This window comes from Dasypus novemcinctus, chromosome 20 (assembly GCF_030445035.2).
Source record: "Dasypus novemcinctus isolate mDasNov1 chromosome 20, mDasNov1.1.hap2, whole genome shotgun sequence".
In the NCBI taxonomy this organism is placed as follows: domain Eukaryota; kingdom Metazoa; phylum Chordata; class Mammalia; order Cingulata; family Dasypodidae; genus Dasypus; species Dasypus novemcinctus.
Window position 1 is genome coordinate 20332017 of NC_080692.1, and position 16921 is coordinate 20348937.

A 16921-nucleotide genomic window follows, 5' to 3' on the forward strand; every position below is an offset into this window, starting at 1 on the left:
ATATGCAGCATGGTTCCTAGGCATCTTGCCCTTTAAAAAAAAAAAAAAGAACGAATGCCCTTAGGTTAATAGTGTGAAGAGCCATACTATATTAATTATATAGCTCTTATGTGATAATTTGGAAGAGAGGATTTCCCTCTTCTGGGGATCAGGAAGTTTATTGCAGTTTCTAAAGGCTAGCTTTCAGAAAATGGTAAAATTAGTGTTTCTCAGTGATTTAAAGCTTGTAACTTTTAAATGCAGAAGGAATTAGAAGGACCTTTATTACTGAAGTATATTGGGAAGAGCTTACAACTTTTAAGTTCTAACCATATTTATGGTCTTTTTCTATAATTGCCTTTGACATATTGTGACACCGCATTTAAATAAACTCCGTGTGTGAGGAAAGCCTAATTCTCTCAACCTCACATATTTGAAATTTTATTTGTGAGTAAAAATTGCTAATGCAGATGTCAAGTTCCTTTATTCTTTGTATGGACCATGACAGTTTTTACTTTTTGTTGTTGTTCTTTTAGGAGGTACCAGGGAATTGAACCCAGGACCTCTTACATGAGAAGCAGGAACTCAGCTACATTCATTCCGTATTGTTTCAGTTTTAAAACTCAGTTCAACAAAGATTAGATATGTTTTGACTGTATAAAAAACAAATGAAATCACAAATTGTATTAATTATTCCCATTATAATATGAGTGGTTAAGTCTTTAGTTCATATTGTAGATTGAACTCTAGAGGATTAGATAATATTGTTCTATCACTCTCAGACATTCATTGTGATAGGGCTTACTAAATACTTTATAGTGTTTGTTAACTACTCAAAGAATTAAGTACTGTGACTATCATTTTTATTCTTGTATTGACTGGAAGAGACCTTAAAACTTTATTCTCAAATTAGTCCCTAAGTAGCAGTATAGCATTGGTAATTAAACTCTCTGGACTGGATTGCTTGGGTAGGAATCTGCCACTGGCTGGCAATGTGGTTTTTGGGGTAAGTTATCTAACTCTTTATCTCAGATTCTTTATTTTAAAATAGGGATAATATATCTACCATGTAGTGTTGTCACCAGATTTTTTTTTTTTTTAAGATTTCTTTATCTCTGTCCCCCAGTCATTGGGTTTTAACTAATTTAATTTAAAAATAGTGTCTGGTTCTTAATAAGCTCTCAACATTAGTTTTTACTATTATTAAATAACTTTTTATTTTTCAAGATGAGGTCTCCCGAAGACGAAAAGTTACCAACAGGCCAGACGCATTTAACATGCAAATGAGACAACGGAAGGGAACTCTCTCTGTTAACTTTGTAAGTGTTCTGGGATGGTTGAGAGAAAGGATTTATTTTTGTTTTAGTTTTGCCCTTATTATGTTGGTATTCCAGTTGGTTAGCTCATTTGGTTAGAAGCCTAGATGGTGAATCTAAGTGGAAGGTTTGACTTACGATTACATAACCTTGCTTAATCCCCTATTTGTCAGCTGTTTCCCCACGCCATATACCTTAATGGGTAACCTAGTGAAAAAAATGAATATGAATCTGTGTAACTCCTTCAGTAATATTGCAGACAATGGTCGGTATTCATTTTCTACCAAATAGTATATTATATATATATAGGAAGGATGCTGTGGTCTATTTTATTTATATAAATAGATTTTCAAGTACCCCAAATTTGTAGTCTTTATCCTAACAACTTGATATGCGTTCTAAACAAGAATCTGATGACATGGATAGTTATATAGCATGAGAATTGTGGCAAGGTGATTTTGTAGTTTTATACTTTGAACCAAAACATTGAATTAATTTTTGTTACCTTGGTTCCTTCATGCATCATAGAGAGTGTATTAGTAAGTCTCTTACATAAAATAGTTTGTTTTATTTTGTTTGTTTTTTAACAGGTGGATCTCTATGTTTGTATGTTTTGTGGTCGGGGAAACAATGAGGATAAATTGCTTTTATGTGATGGATGTGATGACAGCTATCATACATTTTGTCTAATTCCTCCGCTGCCTGATGTGCCCAAAGGAGACTGGAGGTGTCCTAAATGTGTCGCTGAGGTACAGATCTAACTTTTTATATTTTAAAAAATTAAAAACAATATGCATACATAGACACATACATGTACACACACCCCCAAAAGCTTCTTCCATCCATCTTCATTCTTCAGTTTGAAAATTTCCAGAATTTTTAAGAGCTGTATTGAATGGAAATGTAATATATTGTGGAAGCTTGCCTATCAAAGGTTCTTCTCCTCATACTTTGTTAGTTAATTCTCTTTATTGCTGCAGATGAATGATACTTCTATTCTCAGTATTGAGGTTTCTGGACAATAATAGAAATGAAGGAAGGCTGTAGGCTTTTTTTTCATTTTTAATTGAAGAAAAAAGTCAGGCATGAAGCTTTAGTATTTAGGATTTATGATTCTTTATTTCATGCTTCCAAGGAAACCTTGTGGTGTCTCTTGAACTTAGCTTGTCCAGATTGTGACTTGATGATGCTGAATTTTTCTTTAAAGATTTATTTTCATTTATTTCTCCTCCCCACTTGTTTGAACTTGCTCTCTGCTTTCTGTGTCTGTTCATTGTGTGTTTTTTTTAGGAGGCACCAGAAACCAAACCCGGGACCTCCCATGTGGGAGGGAGGCGCACACTCACTGGAACCACCTCTGCTCCCTGCTTGTTGTATCTCTCATTGTGTTTCCTTGTTGTGTCTCTTTGTTGTGTCATCTTGCTATATCATCTTGTTGAGTTAGCTTGCTGCCCATTGTGTCACCACACTGACTTGCTAGTTTTCTTTAAAAGGCCCTGGGGGAAGCAGATGTGGCTCAGGTGATTGGGGTCCTGTATACCATATGGGATGTCCAGGGTTCGATTCCCAGGGTCTCCTGGTGAAGGCAAGCTGGCCTGAGTGGAGAGCTGGCCCATGTGGAGTGCTGGCCCATGCAGTGAGCTGGCCCAAGCAAAATGCTGGCCCTCGCAGGAGTGCTGGCCTATGCAGGGGTGCTGGCACTCATGGCAAGCTGGCCTGAGTGGAGAGCTGGCGCAGCAGGATCACGCAACAAAAAGAGGCACAGAGGAGAGACAATGAGAGATGCAGCGGATCAGGGAGCTGAGGTGGTGCAGGAGATTGGGCACCTCTCCTCCACTCTGGAAGGTCCCTGGATCAGTTCCTGGTGCCACTCAAAGAGAAGACAAGCAATCACAGAAGAATGCACAGTGAATGAACACAGAGAGCAGACAACGGGTGGTGGGGTGAGGGTGGAGAAATAAATAAATAAATAAATAAATAAATCCTTTTCTTTTTTTAAAGAGGCACTTGGAATAAACCTGGGACCTCCCATGTGATAGGTTGGCACCCAACTGCTGGAATCACATCTGATATCCTGAGTTTTTCTTACTAAAAAATTATTTTTAAAAATTTTATTATCCTGAAATACCTATCCTGTTTACTTATCTTAATGAGATATTATGGTAGATAGGGTGTCTTATGACAAAATATTAGGATATTGAAGGGAACAGTTGGCTGTGTGTATTTAGATGTCTTCAAAGGTCTTTTGTTGCCCACTTAGATTTATTATACTCAGAGTTAGATAATTCAGAGAGATTTGTGTCTAAATGAATAGTTGCGTTAAGACATAGGTCGTGGTACACAAACGGTTCTCCTAGACAGATATCCTAGCAGCCCAATGGATATCACTTTATTCATTATTAACCCTTCCTTCTTTTGTGAGCATTTTTTCTTCTTCTTGGCCAAATTCACTAGTATGCTAAGAATAAGAGGCAACCATGGGCTTGATTCCAAGTCAGTAGTCTTCCAGATACTTGTCTTGGTGCCAGATCTTAATGCCAACTCCAGAGTCCAAAGCTGTCTCATGAACACCTTCCTACTGAAAGTCTGTGAAAATGCAGTTCAGGTTCTAGAACAATATGTCCTGTTACCATATTTCAAGTAGCTAGTGCTTTATTTACTATCTGTGATTGAATGGATTTGTTTCACCTAGGAAAATGACAGGAGAAGATAATATCTGAGAGTGTTAACACTTTATTTCCATTTCAATTAGTTAATCTTAAATATGTTTTCTTCTCAGGAATGTAACAAACCTCGAGAAGCCTTTGGATTTGAACAAGCTGTACGAGAGTATACCCTTCAGAGCTTTGGAGAGATGGCAGATAATTTTAAGTCTGATTATTTCAACATGCCGGTCCATGTGAGTTTCTTATTAGTTTGAGGAGGTGTGAAGATCTATTTGAACCAAAGATTTTGGCTTGCCTTTTCTACCATTATTTTGTAGAAAGGAGGGACCATATAAGAAAGATCACAGAACACTATATCCAGGTATTAGGAACTTTTACTCTCTCATATGGCAGTATTCACTCTCCTGTTGAGGAAGCTGTTTTGATGCTTGAATTTTTTGTTTTTAAAGATACATAGATCACACAAAATGTTACATAAAAAAATATAAGAGGTTCCCATCTACCCCACTCCCCACACCCCCCACTCCTCCCACATCAACAACTTCTTTCATTAGTGTGGTACATTCATTTGAATTGCTTTTTAGTAGCTTTTTCTGAGTAATCCTTTACAGAAAAGTATGGTGTATTTGGTAGCTGCTGCTTTTGTTTAGTTATATGTAATATAGGGTTTGCTTTTTTCTCTAGGGAAAGGCTTTTTTAGCCTCTATGAAAAAATTTTGCCAAAGCTATTAAAATTCAGCCTTGATTTTTTATACATCCTTTCTCCTTCTTGATGTCCTGGTTTGTCTTTTTCCTTCTTAGTTGGGGAGCAGCTTCTTGAAGAAAAGTTCATTATGTTTTTCTCAACATCCAAATTGTATTTACTTTTCCCCATCCTCAGTGGCTTTGAGGAAGAAAAGTTTTCTCTTTTATCATGAGTTTGTATTCACTTGCCCTGTGGGTTAATAATCTTTGTTCTCCTTATGTATAGATGGTTCCCACAGAACTAGTAGAAAAGGAATTCTGGCGACTTGTGAGCAGTATTGAAGAAGATGTTATTGTAGAGTATGGGGCTGATATTTCCTCAAAAGACTTTGGAAGTGGATTTCCTACAAAAGATGGCCGAAGAAAGATGCTGCCAGAAGAAGAGGTGCAGATAGTATTATCTAAACTTTAGTTTATCCCCAGTCTGACTTAGCCTTTGCATAGTAGAAAATTACCTTTCTCTATCCTTAAGAGATCCATGTTAATTTAAAACAATAATGTAGGATGTGGACAATATGACTATCTTTCAGTTTTTAGAACAATGAATTCAGATACTTTTAAATACTATTTAACTCAATTTAAAATTTAAAACTTTAACTCCAGTTTTAAAAGCTAGCCTAGTTCTTTTTGTTTTAACATCTAGAACGTAGTTTAAGTGTTTCAAAAATTATATTTCATTCAAAAATTGTTTCCTTCAATATGTGAACCAGGTAGGTTTTCAAATATGTTTGTAAACTGTAATATATACACAAAATCTCTCACATGTGAGATAACCTATATATATAAAGGCAAATTAAGATGAATGTTCATTTCTTTTCAGAGTTTTAATCTTTTAAAAGTTATACGTTGTTGTTTTTTTTTTACGTTACATAGTACAGAGGATATACAATTAAAAAGTATAGTCCTACCCACCTCTCTTTAAGTTATTATTTCATGGTATGTATTTTTCCTTTCTTTTACTTTGAAGCTGAGTCTTAGAATCCAAGGTTATATCTCTTGAGGACAGCATGTTGTCGAATCTTGGTTTTTTATCAAGTCTGACAATTTCCAACTTTTGGTTGGAGTATTCTTAGTCCATTTACATCTAAAGTAATTATTGATATGGCTGAATTATTCCTGTGATTTTGTTGTTTGTTTCCTATGTTTCATGTCTTTTTTATTCCTCTATTTCTTCTTTATGACCTTTCGGTGTTAAAAATATTTTTTCTTTTTCTTTTCTTTTTTTTTTTAGCTGTATATATTTTCTGAGTTATTATTTTTTAATGGTTGCTCTAGGGATCACATTATGCATCTTTAACTTCAGGTTAATATTGACTTAGTTTTGGTAAATATAGCAACTTTGCACAAGTTTCTCTTCTTTTACTCCCCCACTAAATTATTATTATGTACTTTGTGTCTGTCTTATAAACACAATACAGTATTATACTTTTGCTTTAAATAAAGTCTTATGTGCAAAAATGCACATTGTAGAAGCAATCTAGGCGCAGTGGGCCACTCTTTTCACTTAGGGAAAGTTATATCAGTGTAGGGAACTGTTTATCATTTACATTCCTGGATGACTGCCATAGCCAGCCTTGGAATTGAAAGATAGCAGTTTCAGTCCTGCTCAAAGTCTTTTCTGCACATTACTTCTTTCTGCTGTCTTTCTCATACAGGCATACTGGTTTTCTTGCACTTCTCAGAAATCTTTTTTTTTTTTTTTTTTTAACAAATTGAAGGTTTTTTAGCAACACTGCATTGAATAAGTCTTATCAGCCCCATTTTTCCAACAGCATATGCTCACTTTATGTCTGTTACATTTTAGTTAAGGTATGTACATTGTTTTTATAGACATAATGCTATTATATACTTAATAGACTACAGTATGCATAAGCATGACTTTTATATACACTGTGAAACCAAAAAATTTGTATGACTCACTTTATTGCCCTGTTCACCTTATTGTGGTAGTCTGGACTTGAGCCCATAGTATCTCCAAGGAATGTCTGTACACTGTTTTCACTTAAAATGTTAAGTAGGATTGATGGTCATTGAGAGTTCATTATGCCATTCTCTTTACTTTTCTTTGTTTGAAATTTTCCATAATCATAAATTTTAAAGATTTTAAGTTACTACGTTTATCATATTGCTTCATTTTCAACAATTTGATTACTTTTTGAATACAGGATAAAATATAAACTCCTTAGTCTGAAACGTAAGATTGACGATCCAGTCTTCCTTTCTAGTCCTAATTTCCTGTATTTCTAAATATGATTTCCATTCTGCCCCTTCCCCAGATTAGTATATTCTGTCTCTTTGTAATTAATTATTTACGTTCCTGCAGCTCTCCTTTCTAGAATGCTTATTCAAATCTTACCTATCATTCAAAGCTTAATTCAGATTTTTCCTTTTCCATGAAGTTCTCTTTTTTTTAATAAAAGATTATTTATTTATGTATGTATGTATGTATTTATTTCTCTCCCCACCCCACCCTCCAGTTGTCTGCTCTCTGTTTCCACTCGCTGTGCTCTCTTCTGTGACCGCTTCTATCCTTATCAGCGGCACTGGAAATCTGTGTTTCTTTTTTTGTTGCATCATCTTGTGTAAGCTCTCCGTTTGTGCGGCACCATTCTTGGGCAGGCTGCACTTTCTTTCATGCTGGGTGGCTCTCCTTACGGGGGGCACTCCTTGCGCGTGGGGCTCCCCTACGTGGGGGACATCTCTGCGTGGCGCGGCACTCATTGCATGCATCAGCACTGAACATGGGCCAGCTCCACACGGGTCAAGGAGGCCCGGGGTTTGAACCGTGGACCTCCCATGTGATAGGCAGACGCCCTATCCATTGGGCCAAGTCTACTTCCCAGAAGTTTTCTTAACTATTCAAATCAAGATGGTTATTGTTTTACTGTCTTCTAAAGTATTTATAATTTACTTTTTTTTTTTAAGGTTTTATTTATTCCCACCTCCTTGTTTGCAGTCTCTGTCTGCTTTCTGTGTCCATTTGCTGTGTACTCTCTGTATCTGCTCATCTTCTCTTTAGGAGGCACCAGAACAGAACCTGGGACCTCACATGTGGAAAACAGGTGCGCAGTCACTTGAGCAACCTCAGCTCCCTGGTTTGTTGTGTCTCTTGTTGCCTTTCCTCTTTGTGTCTCTTTTATTGCATCATCTTGTTGCGTCACCTTGCTGTGCCTGACCATTGCGCCAGCTCACCTTCTTCAGGAGGCACTGGGAACTGAACCTGGGACAGTAGGTGAAGCCCAATCTCTTGAGCCACATCCACTTCCCCTCTGTAATTTACTCTTGCATCCTATATTTGGAATTTAGTCAATATTGCCTTATGTTGTTGTAACTTTGTGTAGGTCTTTTTTCTTCAACTAGATTCGTGACTTTTTCAGTGAAGCAGCTGACCAACTGGCTAAAATACATACTGAGTAGTATCTTTTGAAAGCCTCTTTTTTGTTTGTTTCTTATTGAAGGTAAAAATCATGCCTCTATGTTATCTTATTGGAATTCCTAGTCAAATCTGTATTGAACTTTTTATTCCATCCTCCATGATTTAACTATACTTTCATAATTTCCTATCTCTTTGCTGCGTTATGGATGATATTTTCAAATCTGTGTTCTAGTTCACAAATTCTCTCTTCATCTGTCATTGGCTCTTTAACCTCCTACTTTGTGGGTTTTTTAGCTTTTTATTATAGAAAATATCCACATGTATACAAAACATGTTAGTGAACCTCCCCCTCCCTTTAAAACCTGGCATCCAGGTTCAACAGTGGTCAGCTTTCTGCTATTCCTGTATTATCTTTATTTCCATTAAATCTTACAATTTTTTTCCTGAACCTTTTTTTTCCCTTGAAAACTACAAACCTGGTTCTACCATTGAACCAGTGTACAAATCTTAGTTACATTTGAAAAATGGAATATTTATTATTTTATACCTCTATTATGATATAGAACATTTTCATCCCTTCTGAAGTTCTCTCTTGTCTCTTCTCATTTACCACCATCTATCCTCTCACACAATCACTGTTTGGATTTTTATTCCACCTTAGTTTAATTTTTGTCTGTTCTAGAACTTTATGTAGATCTTCTTTGATTTCTGTCATCATTTTGTAGTTTTCAGCATACAAATCCTGTACATGATTCGTTAGATTTACATCTAAGTCTTTTTTTTTTTTTTTTTAATGATATGGTACTGGGCATTGAACCAGGACCTCATATGGGGAAAGCAGGCTGTATTCGTCAGCCAAAGGGGTGTTGGTACAAAGTACCAGAAATCTGTTGACTTTTTAAAGGGTATTATTTGGGGTAAAAGCTTGCAGTCGCAAGGCCTAAAGAGTCCAACTCAAGATTGCTTTCTCACCAAAGTCAGTTGCCACTTGTTGAAGCAAGATAGGGGCGATTCTTTGCCTGGTCTGTCAGGGCGTCCTGTATCAGTCTTTGGCACAGGGCTTGTTTCTTTCTGGGCCTGCTCAGCTGCTCTGTTCTCTTCAGTTGCAAGCTATCAGATGAATGGTTCATCTCTCCCTGGGCCTTAGCTGTTTGAGCCTTCTCCTTTGTGTCACATGACAAAAGTTCTCTCCTCTGACATCTGTGGAGCTCTCTCTCTTCCTGTGTGTCTTCTTGAGTGAGTGTCTATTTATTTCAGCCCACCAAGATGGGGGACGACTCATTGTGAGTCTTGCCTTTCTGATATGACTCAGCATCCTGATCTTAAAAGTAATTTAGTCAAGATATGCCAGCTGAATCTAATGCATTCAAAGGGTAGCACACCCAGAGGAATAGATTAGTGTACAAACAATCTTTTTTTTTGGTTTCATAAATAATCTCGAACTGCCACACAGGCACTCAGCCACTGAGCCACACCTGCTTCCTGGTATTATAGTTTTAATTTTGGTGTCTGTGTGACTAGAACTTCTACTACTATGTTGAATAAGAATGGTGGGAACAGACATTTTTGCCTTGTTGCCAGTCTTAGAGGGAAAGCATTCAGTCTTTCACCGTTAAGTATAATGTTAGTTGTATGTCTTTAAAAAAATTTTTTTTTAATTTATTGAATTATACCTACGTAAACAATAAGTGTATAGTAATAGTTGTGAACTTACAAAACAAATATACCATCATACAGGGCTCTCATACCTCACCCTACCACCAATACCTTGCATTGTTGTGAAACATTTTAAATTATTGATTAAAGAGCATTCTCAAAATATTACTACTAACAAAGCTTTCTTACATTCGGTGTCTTTTCCCCCAGCCCACCCTGTTGTTGTTGTTGTTGTTATAGGATTTATACACAAACATACATAAACAATGTTAATAAAAGTAAGTTTACAAAGCACACATAATATACAGGGGTCCCATAAATTAGCCCTCCACCAACACACCTTGCATTGTTGTGAGATATTCGTTACAAATTATGAAAAAGTACCATCAAAATCTTCCTACTGGGAAGCGGATGTAGCTCAAGTGATAAGGCCTCTGCGTACCATATGGGAGGACCCAGTTTCAATCCCTGGGGCCTCCTGGTGAAAAAGAAGATGAGAAAGCATGCCTGCATGGCGAGTGAGTGCTCGCCCCGTAAGCCCGGTACCTGTGTGGTGAGCCAAGTGCCCACACTACTAACTGAGTGCCTATGTGGGTGCCCCTGCAGCAAACTGAGTGCCTGTGTGGTGAGCTGAGTGTGCACATGGTGAGCCAGTGCCTGCGCAGTGAGCCAGTGCCCACGCTCTGAGCAGAGTGCCTATGTGGTGAGCCGAGTGCCCATGCGGTGAGCCAGTGCCCGCACAAGTGAGTCACACAGCAAGATGATGATGCAACAAAAGAGAGACCAAGGGGAGAGTCAAGGTGAAGCACAGCAGAGACCAGGAACTGAGGTGGCGCAATTGACAGGGAAACTTTCTCCACATCACATGTCCCCAGGATCAAATCCCGGTGAATCCTTGAAGACAAGAAGAGAAGACAAAAAAAGAGAAATAGATACAGAAGATCACACAGCAAATAGATACAGACAGCAGAAACAGCAGGGTAGGGGCAGGGGCAGGGAGGGGAAGAAAAAAAAATAACTACAATCCATATCTTACATTTGGTGTACTCCCCCCCAACCCATCCTATTACTATTTTTTGAAATATATTTTTATCACAGAAGTTGTAAACTTACAAAACAATCCCGCACATGCACAGAATTCCCATACAACACCCCTCCAACAACACATCACACAATGGTGGAACATGTTAGATTATGAGATAATACCATCAGACTATTATTGCTAACCATGATCCATAGTGTACATTTGGCACACAATTTCCACACCTCCCCCCATTATCAACATTGTACATGTTTGGCATACATGCATGGATATTACAGTATTGCTGTTAATCACTGTCTGTAGGTCACTCCGGTTGTCTTTTTCCCATTTTCCACATTCTCCTCACCCTGCAATAGTGATGTGCATCTGCTCAAGCTCACAAAGGACACTCTTGCATCTGTACCATCAGCCACAATTCTCATCTACCTCCGGATTTATTGTGTTCTTCAGTCCCTAGATTATTCTCTACCTTTCTGTCAACTGGTATTTATATCCCTAGACTACCCTTTTCAGCCACATTGCAATTTGTAAACCAGCTGTTACTCAGTATAATGTGTTCCTATCAACTGTGTACATTTTCACGCTTCTAGAAGAAAATGTAGGAAAGCATTGTCAAAACCTGACGATGGTTTTGGTGGCAGCTGGTAGATTCTTAAAGGAGATAAACAGGAGGGCTGAGATGGAATACCGATGCTTAATCTATATAGAGGTGTTTTTTGTTAAAGATTTATTTTTTATTTATTTCTCTCCCCTTGCCTGCCCGCCTCCCGCGGTTGTCTGCTCTCTGTGTCCATTCACTGTGTGTTCTTCTGTGTCCACTTGTCTTGTCAGCAGCACTGGGAATCTGTGTCTCGTTTTGTTATGTCATCTTGCTGCATCAGCTCTCCATGTTTGCAGTGCCATTCCTGGACAGGCTGCACTATTTTTCGCGCTGGGCGCCTCTCTTTGCAGGGCTTACTCCTTGCGCATGGGGCTCCCCTACGCGGGGAACACCCCTGCGTGGTGCAGCACTCCTTGTGCTCATCAGCATTGTACGTGGGCCAGCTCATCACACGGGTCAGGAGGCCCTGGGTTTGAACGTTGGACCTCCCATGTGGTAGGCGAATGCCCTATCTGTTGGGCCAAATCTGCTTCCCTATATAGAGGTTTTAATGAACTTTACTGTAGAAGTGTGGAAATATATAGAGTTTTTTTTTTTTAGGTACTGGGGACCGGGGATTAAATGTGGGACTCTGTATGTGGGAAGCTGGCACTCAACCTCTGAGCCACATCTGCTTCCCTGAGTTGGTTTTCTCATTTGTTTTCCTTGTTCATTTTGTTTTTTTCAGAAGGCACTGGGAACCTAACCTGGGACCTCCCATGTGAGAGGTGGGAGCTCAACCACTTGTCACATCCACTCCCAGAGAGCATTGCTTTATCTTTGTCCCATGCATTTTGTTGTTATGTTTTCATTTTCATTCAGTTCATGTATTTTCCCCCTTTAGAAGTATGTTTAGTTTCTTAATGTTTGGAGATTTTCTTATCTTTCTATTGTTGAGTTCTAGTTTGATTCCAGTATGGTTGGAGAGCACACACTGTATGATTTCATTTTTTTTTTCTATTGGTTGAGGCTTGTTTATGGCCCTTGATATCTGGTCTGGTTTCCATGAGTGTGTGAAAAGAATATGCATTCTGCTCTTGTTGGGTGCAGTGTCTTATAAACATCAGTTACATCCTGTTAGTTGATGGTGTTGTAGAGTTCTACATCCAGTTCTACATCCTTGTTGATTTTCTGTCTTTTTGTTCTGTCAGTTGAGGACTGTTGAAATATCCAATTAAAATTTTGGATTTTTCATTCTCTTCTTTCAGTTCTATTAGTTTTTGTTTTAAATATTTTGCAGCTCTGTTTGTTGCATACACATTTAGGTTTGCTGTGTCTTGGTGGATTAACCATTTTATCATTATATACTATCCCTTTCTCTGGAAATTTTCTTTGCTCTAAAGCATACTCTATCTAATCAGTGGTATTTGGTATAATCACATAGTTATGCATTCATCACTTCAGTTGTTATTAGAGCACTTTCATTATTACAATAATAATAAACAGACAAAAATGCTCTACTCCTTAATAATCACCTCTCAATCTCTCTATGCTTCCTTTGCCATACATAGCTCGTGTGTGGCTGAGTATACATGACCTTAGAATTTCCCTTTCAACAAGTGTCATACCCATATATTAGCACTGCTAGTTACAAACATTATACTGTGCTTTCACCATTTCTATTCATTTCCAAAGATATAAAAACAACCTTTTTCCAATTATGCACAGATTAATCCTTAGCTTTCCAGTCTCTAATCTCTTTTTATATTATTGTTATTAACTCCGTGAATTTACACAATATATTTAGTCCATAATAGTGCAGTAATACAGTATTTGTCGTTTTGTGTCTGGCTTCCTTGATGGACATAATGTCATCCAGGTTCATTTATGTTGTCAGTGCTTCATAACTTCATGTCTTCTTACAGCTGCATAACATTCCATTGTGTGTATACACCACAGTTTGTTTATCCATTCGTCCATCAATGGACACCTGGGTTGTTCCATCTTTTGTCAATCATGAATAATGTTGCTGTGAGCATCGGTGTGCAGACATCTATTGTATCATTGTTCTTAGTTCTTCTTAAGACAAATCTATATTCAATTTCCTTAGGAACTGCTAACAGTCCTCCACAGTGGCCAACCTTTTTACATTCCTACCAGTAGTGAATAAGTGTTCCTGTATTTCCACATCCTCTCCAACACTTGTAGTTTTCTCTCTCTTTAATAGTGGCCATTCTGGTGGGTGTGAAATGATATCTCATTGTAGCTTTGATTTATTTATTTGTTTATTTTTTAATGTTACATTAAAAAAATACGAGGCCCCCTTATAACCCCCACCCCCCTTATCCCCACTCCTCCCATAACCACAACCTCTTCATCATCATGGGACATTCTTTGCATTTGGTGAATACATCTCTGAGCACTGCTGCACCACATGGTCAGTGGTCCACATTCTAGTTTACACTGTCCCCAGTCTACACAGTGGGCCATGGGAGGACATACAGTGCCCAGTAACTGTCCCTGTAGTACCACCTAGAACAACCCCAAGTCCTTAAAACGCCCCCACATCCCATTTCTTCTTCACATTCCCCACCCTCAGCAGCTACCATGGCCACTTTCTCTAGCTCAGCGCTACATTTATTTCCATTACTAATCACATTAGTTCCAGAATAGAGTGTCAGTAAGTCTACTCTAATCCATACTCTATTCCTTCATTCTGTGTACCCTGGGATGGTTATGTCTGCTCCACCTCTGTATCGAGAGGGTGCTTAGATTCCACTTGGATGATGGATGCAATTCTCCTGTTTGTAGTTATAGGCACTCTTGGTTCCCTGGTGTGGTGGTTGACCTTCTTCACCTCCCTGTTAGCTGGCTGGGGTAAGTCCAATAAACTAGAGGGTAGGAGGTAGCTTTGATTTATAATTCCCTAATTGCTAGTGATGTTGAACAATTTTAATGTGTTTTTATTTGCTATCTGTATTTCTTTGGGGCTAATATCTATTCAAGTCTGGTTTTGTTTTGTTTTTTTTTTTTTTGGTTGGGGCTTGGTGTTCAAGTCTTCTGCCCATTTTTTTATTCAGGTCATTTTTTTTTTTTTTTTTTTTATTGTTGTGCTGTAGTATCTCTTTGTATATCATGGATATTAAACCCTTATCAGATACGTGGTTTCCAAATATTTCTCCCATTGAATTGGCCCCATTTTCACCTTTTTTGACAAAGTCCTTTGAGGTGCAAAAGTGTTTAATTTTGAGGAGATCCCAATTATCTATTTTTTTCTTTTATTGCTTGTGCTTTGGGTGTAATGTCCAAGAAAATGCCACCTACCACAAGATCTTTAAGATTTTCCACTATGTTTTCTTCTAGTAATTTTATGGTCCTGGCTTTTATGTTTCGGTCTTTGCTCCATTTTGAGTTAATTCTTGAGTAGGGAGTGAGAATAGGGATCTTCTTTTATTCATTTGTTTCAGCACCATTTGTTGAAGAAACTGTTTTTACCCAGTAATGTGGACTTGTTGGGTTTGTCTAAAACCAGTTGGCTGTAGAGGTGAGGGTTTGTTTCTGGACTCTGATTTCTAATCCACTGATTGATGTGTCTATCTTTATGCCAAGACCGTGCTGTATCTTTGCTGACACCAGTATCTTTGTAATATGTTTCAAGATGAGAAGCCTCCCACATTGCTCTTCTTTTTTAGGATGTTTTTTTGCTATTTGGGTGCACTTTCCCTTCCCAAATAAATTTGGGAGTTGCCTTTTCTTTTTCTGTAAAGTAGGCTGTTAGAATTTTGACTGGTATTGCATTGAATGTATAAATTAGTTTGGGTAGGATTGACAGCTTCACAATAGTCTTATACAATCCATGTACATGGAATGTCTTTCTATTTGTTTAGGTCTTTGCTTTCTTTTAGCATTGTTTTGTAGTTTTCTGAATATAGGTGCTGTACTTCTTTGGTTACATTGATTCCTAGGTATTTGAGTCTTTCTTTGCTATTGTAAATGGAATTTTTCCCCTCATTCCCTCCTCAGATTGTTCAGTACTTGTATACTTGTGTACAGAAACATTACTGACTTTTGTGTGTTGATTTTGTATCCTTCCACTTTGCTGAACTCATTTATTAGCTTCAAGCAGCTTCGTGGAAGACATTTCAGAAATTTCTGAAGATAGGATCATGTCATCTGCTAACAGTAAGAGTTTTAATTCCTCTTTTGCTATTTGGATGCCTTTTTTTTTTTTTAACTTATTGCTCTAGCTAAAACTAGTACAATGTTGAATAACAGTTGTGACAGTGATCATCTTGTTTCTGATCTTAGAGGAAAAGCTTTCAACTTCTCCCCATTGAATATTATGTTGGCATGGGTGTTTCATGTATGCTCTTTATCATATTGAGGAGCCTTCCTACTATTCCTGTCTTTTGCAGTGTTCTTATCAAGAAAGGAACTGGATTTTGTCAAATACCTTTTCTGCACAAAATGATCATGTGGTTTTTTTTTCTTCAATTTGTTAACGTGGAGTATTATGATCATTTTTTCCCCTAAAGATTTATTATTCATTCCCCCCACCCCCCCATCTGCTGTCTCTGTCCATTCCGTGTGTTCTGTGTCCGCTTGTGTTTTTGTCAGTGGCACGGGGAATCTTTGTCTCTTTTTGTTGGGTCATCTTGCTGCATCAGCTCTCCGTGTGTGCAGCACCACTCCTGGGCATGCTGCACTTTTTTCGTGCGGGATGGCAGTATTCCTTGCGTGCATCAGCACTGCGCGTGGGCCAGCTCATCACATGGGTCAGGTGGCCCTGGGTTTGAACCCTGGACCTCCCATGTGGTAGGTGGGACACTCTATCAGTTGAGCCAGTTCAGCTTCCCAATAATTGATTTTTTAAATGTTGAACCAAGCTTGCATGCCAGGAATAAATCCACTTGGTCATGGTGTATTATTCTTTTGATATGCTGTTGGATTCTATTTGCGATTATTTTGTTGAGAATTTTTTATCTGTGTTCATTAGCGAGATTGGGCTGTAATTTTCTTTTCTTGTAGTATTTTTATTTGGCTTTGCTATTAAGGTGATGTTAGTTTCATAGAATGTGTTGGGTACTTTTCCCTCTTCAAATTTTTGGAAGAGTTTAAACAGGATTGGTATTTAATTTTCTTGAAATGCTTGGTAGAATTCACCTGTGAAGCCATCTGGTCCTGGACTTTTCTTTGTTGAGAGATTTTTAATAACTGATAATCTCTTTAAATGTGATTGGTTGTTAAGTTCCTGTGTTTCTTGAAGAGTGGGTGTAGATTGTGCTTTTCTAAGAATTTGTTCATTTCATCTAAGTTTTCTAATTTGTTGTCAGTTTCTCATAATGTCTTATTATGATCCTTTTAATTTCTGTGGGGTCATTCATAACATCCCACTTTGGTTTCTGGTTTATTTACATCTTCTCTTTCTTTTTGCTGTTATTCAGCTAGGGATTTGCCAATTTTATTGATCTTTTCAAAAGAACCAGCTTTTGATTTTGTTGATTTTTCTCTATTTGTTCTCAATTTCATTTATTTCTGCTCTAATCATTATCATTTTTCTTT

At 37.8% G+C, this 16921-nt stretch overlaps 1 protein-coding gene across 1 annotated transcript in view; it reads left to right on the forward strand.

The window, feature by feature from the left end:
• Positions 1-16921, forward strand: part of KDM5A (lysine demethylase 5A) — a 115994-nt gene that overhangs the window by 46839 nt on the left and 52234 nt on the right. Inside the window, exons 7-10 of the mRNA XM_071210118.1 lie at positions 1207-1298; positions 1886-2044; positions 4075-4194; positions 4932-5090. Of these exons, the coding sequence (XP_071066219.1) occupies positions 1207-1298; positions 1886-2044; positions 4075-4194; positions 4932-5090 (530 nt within the window). The remainder of the gene's footprint in view (positions 1-1206; positions 1299-1885; positions 2045-4074; positions 4195-4931; positions 5091-16921) is intronic.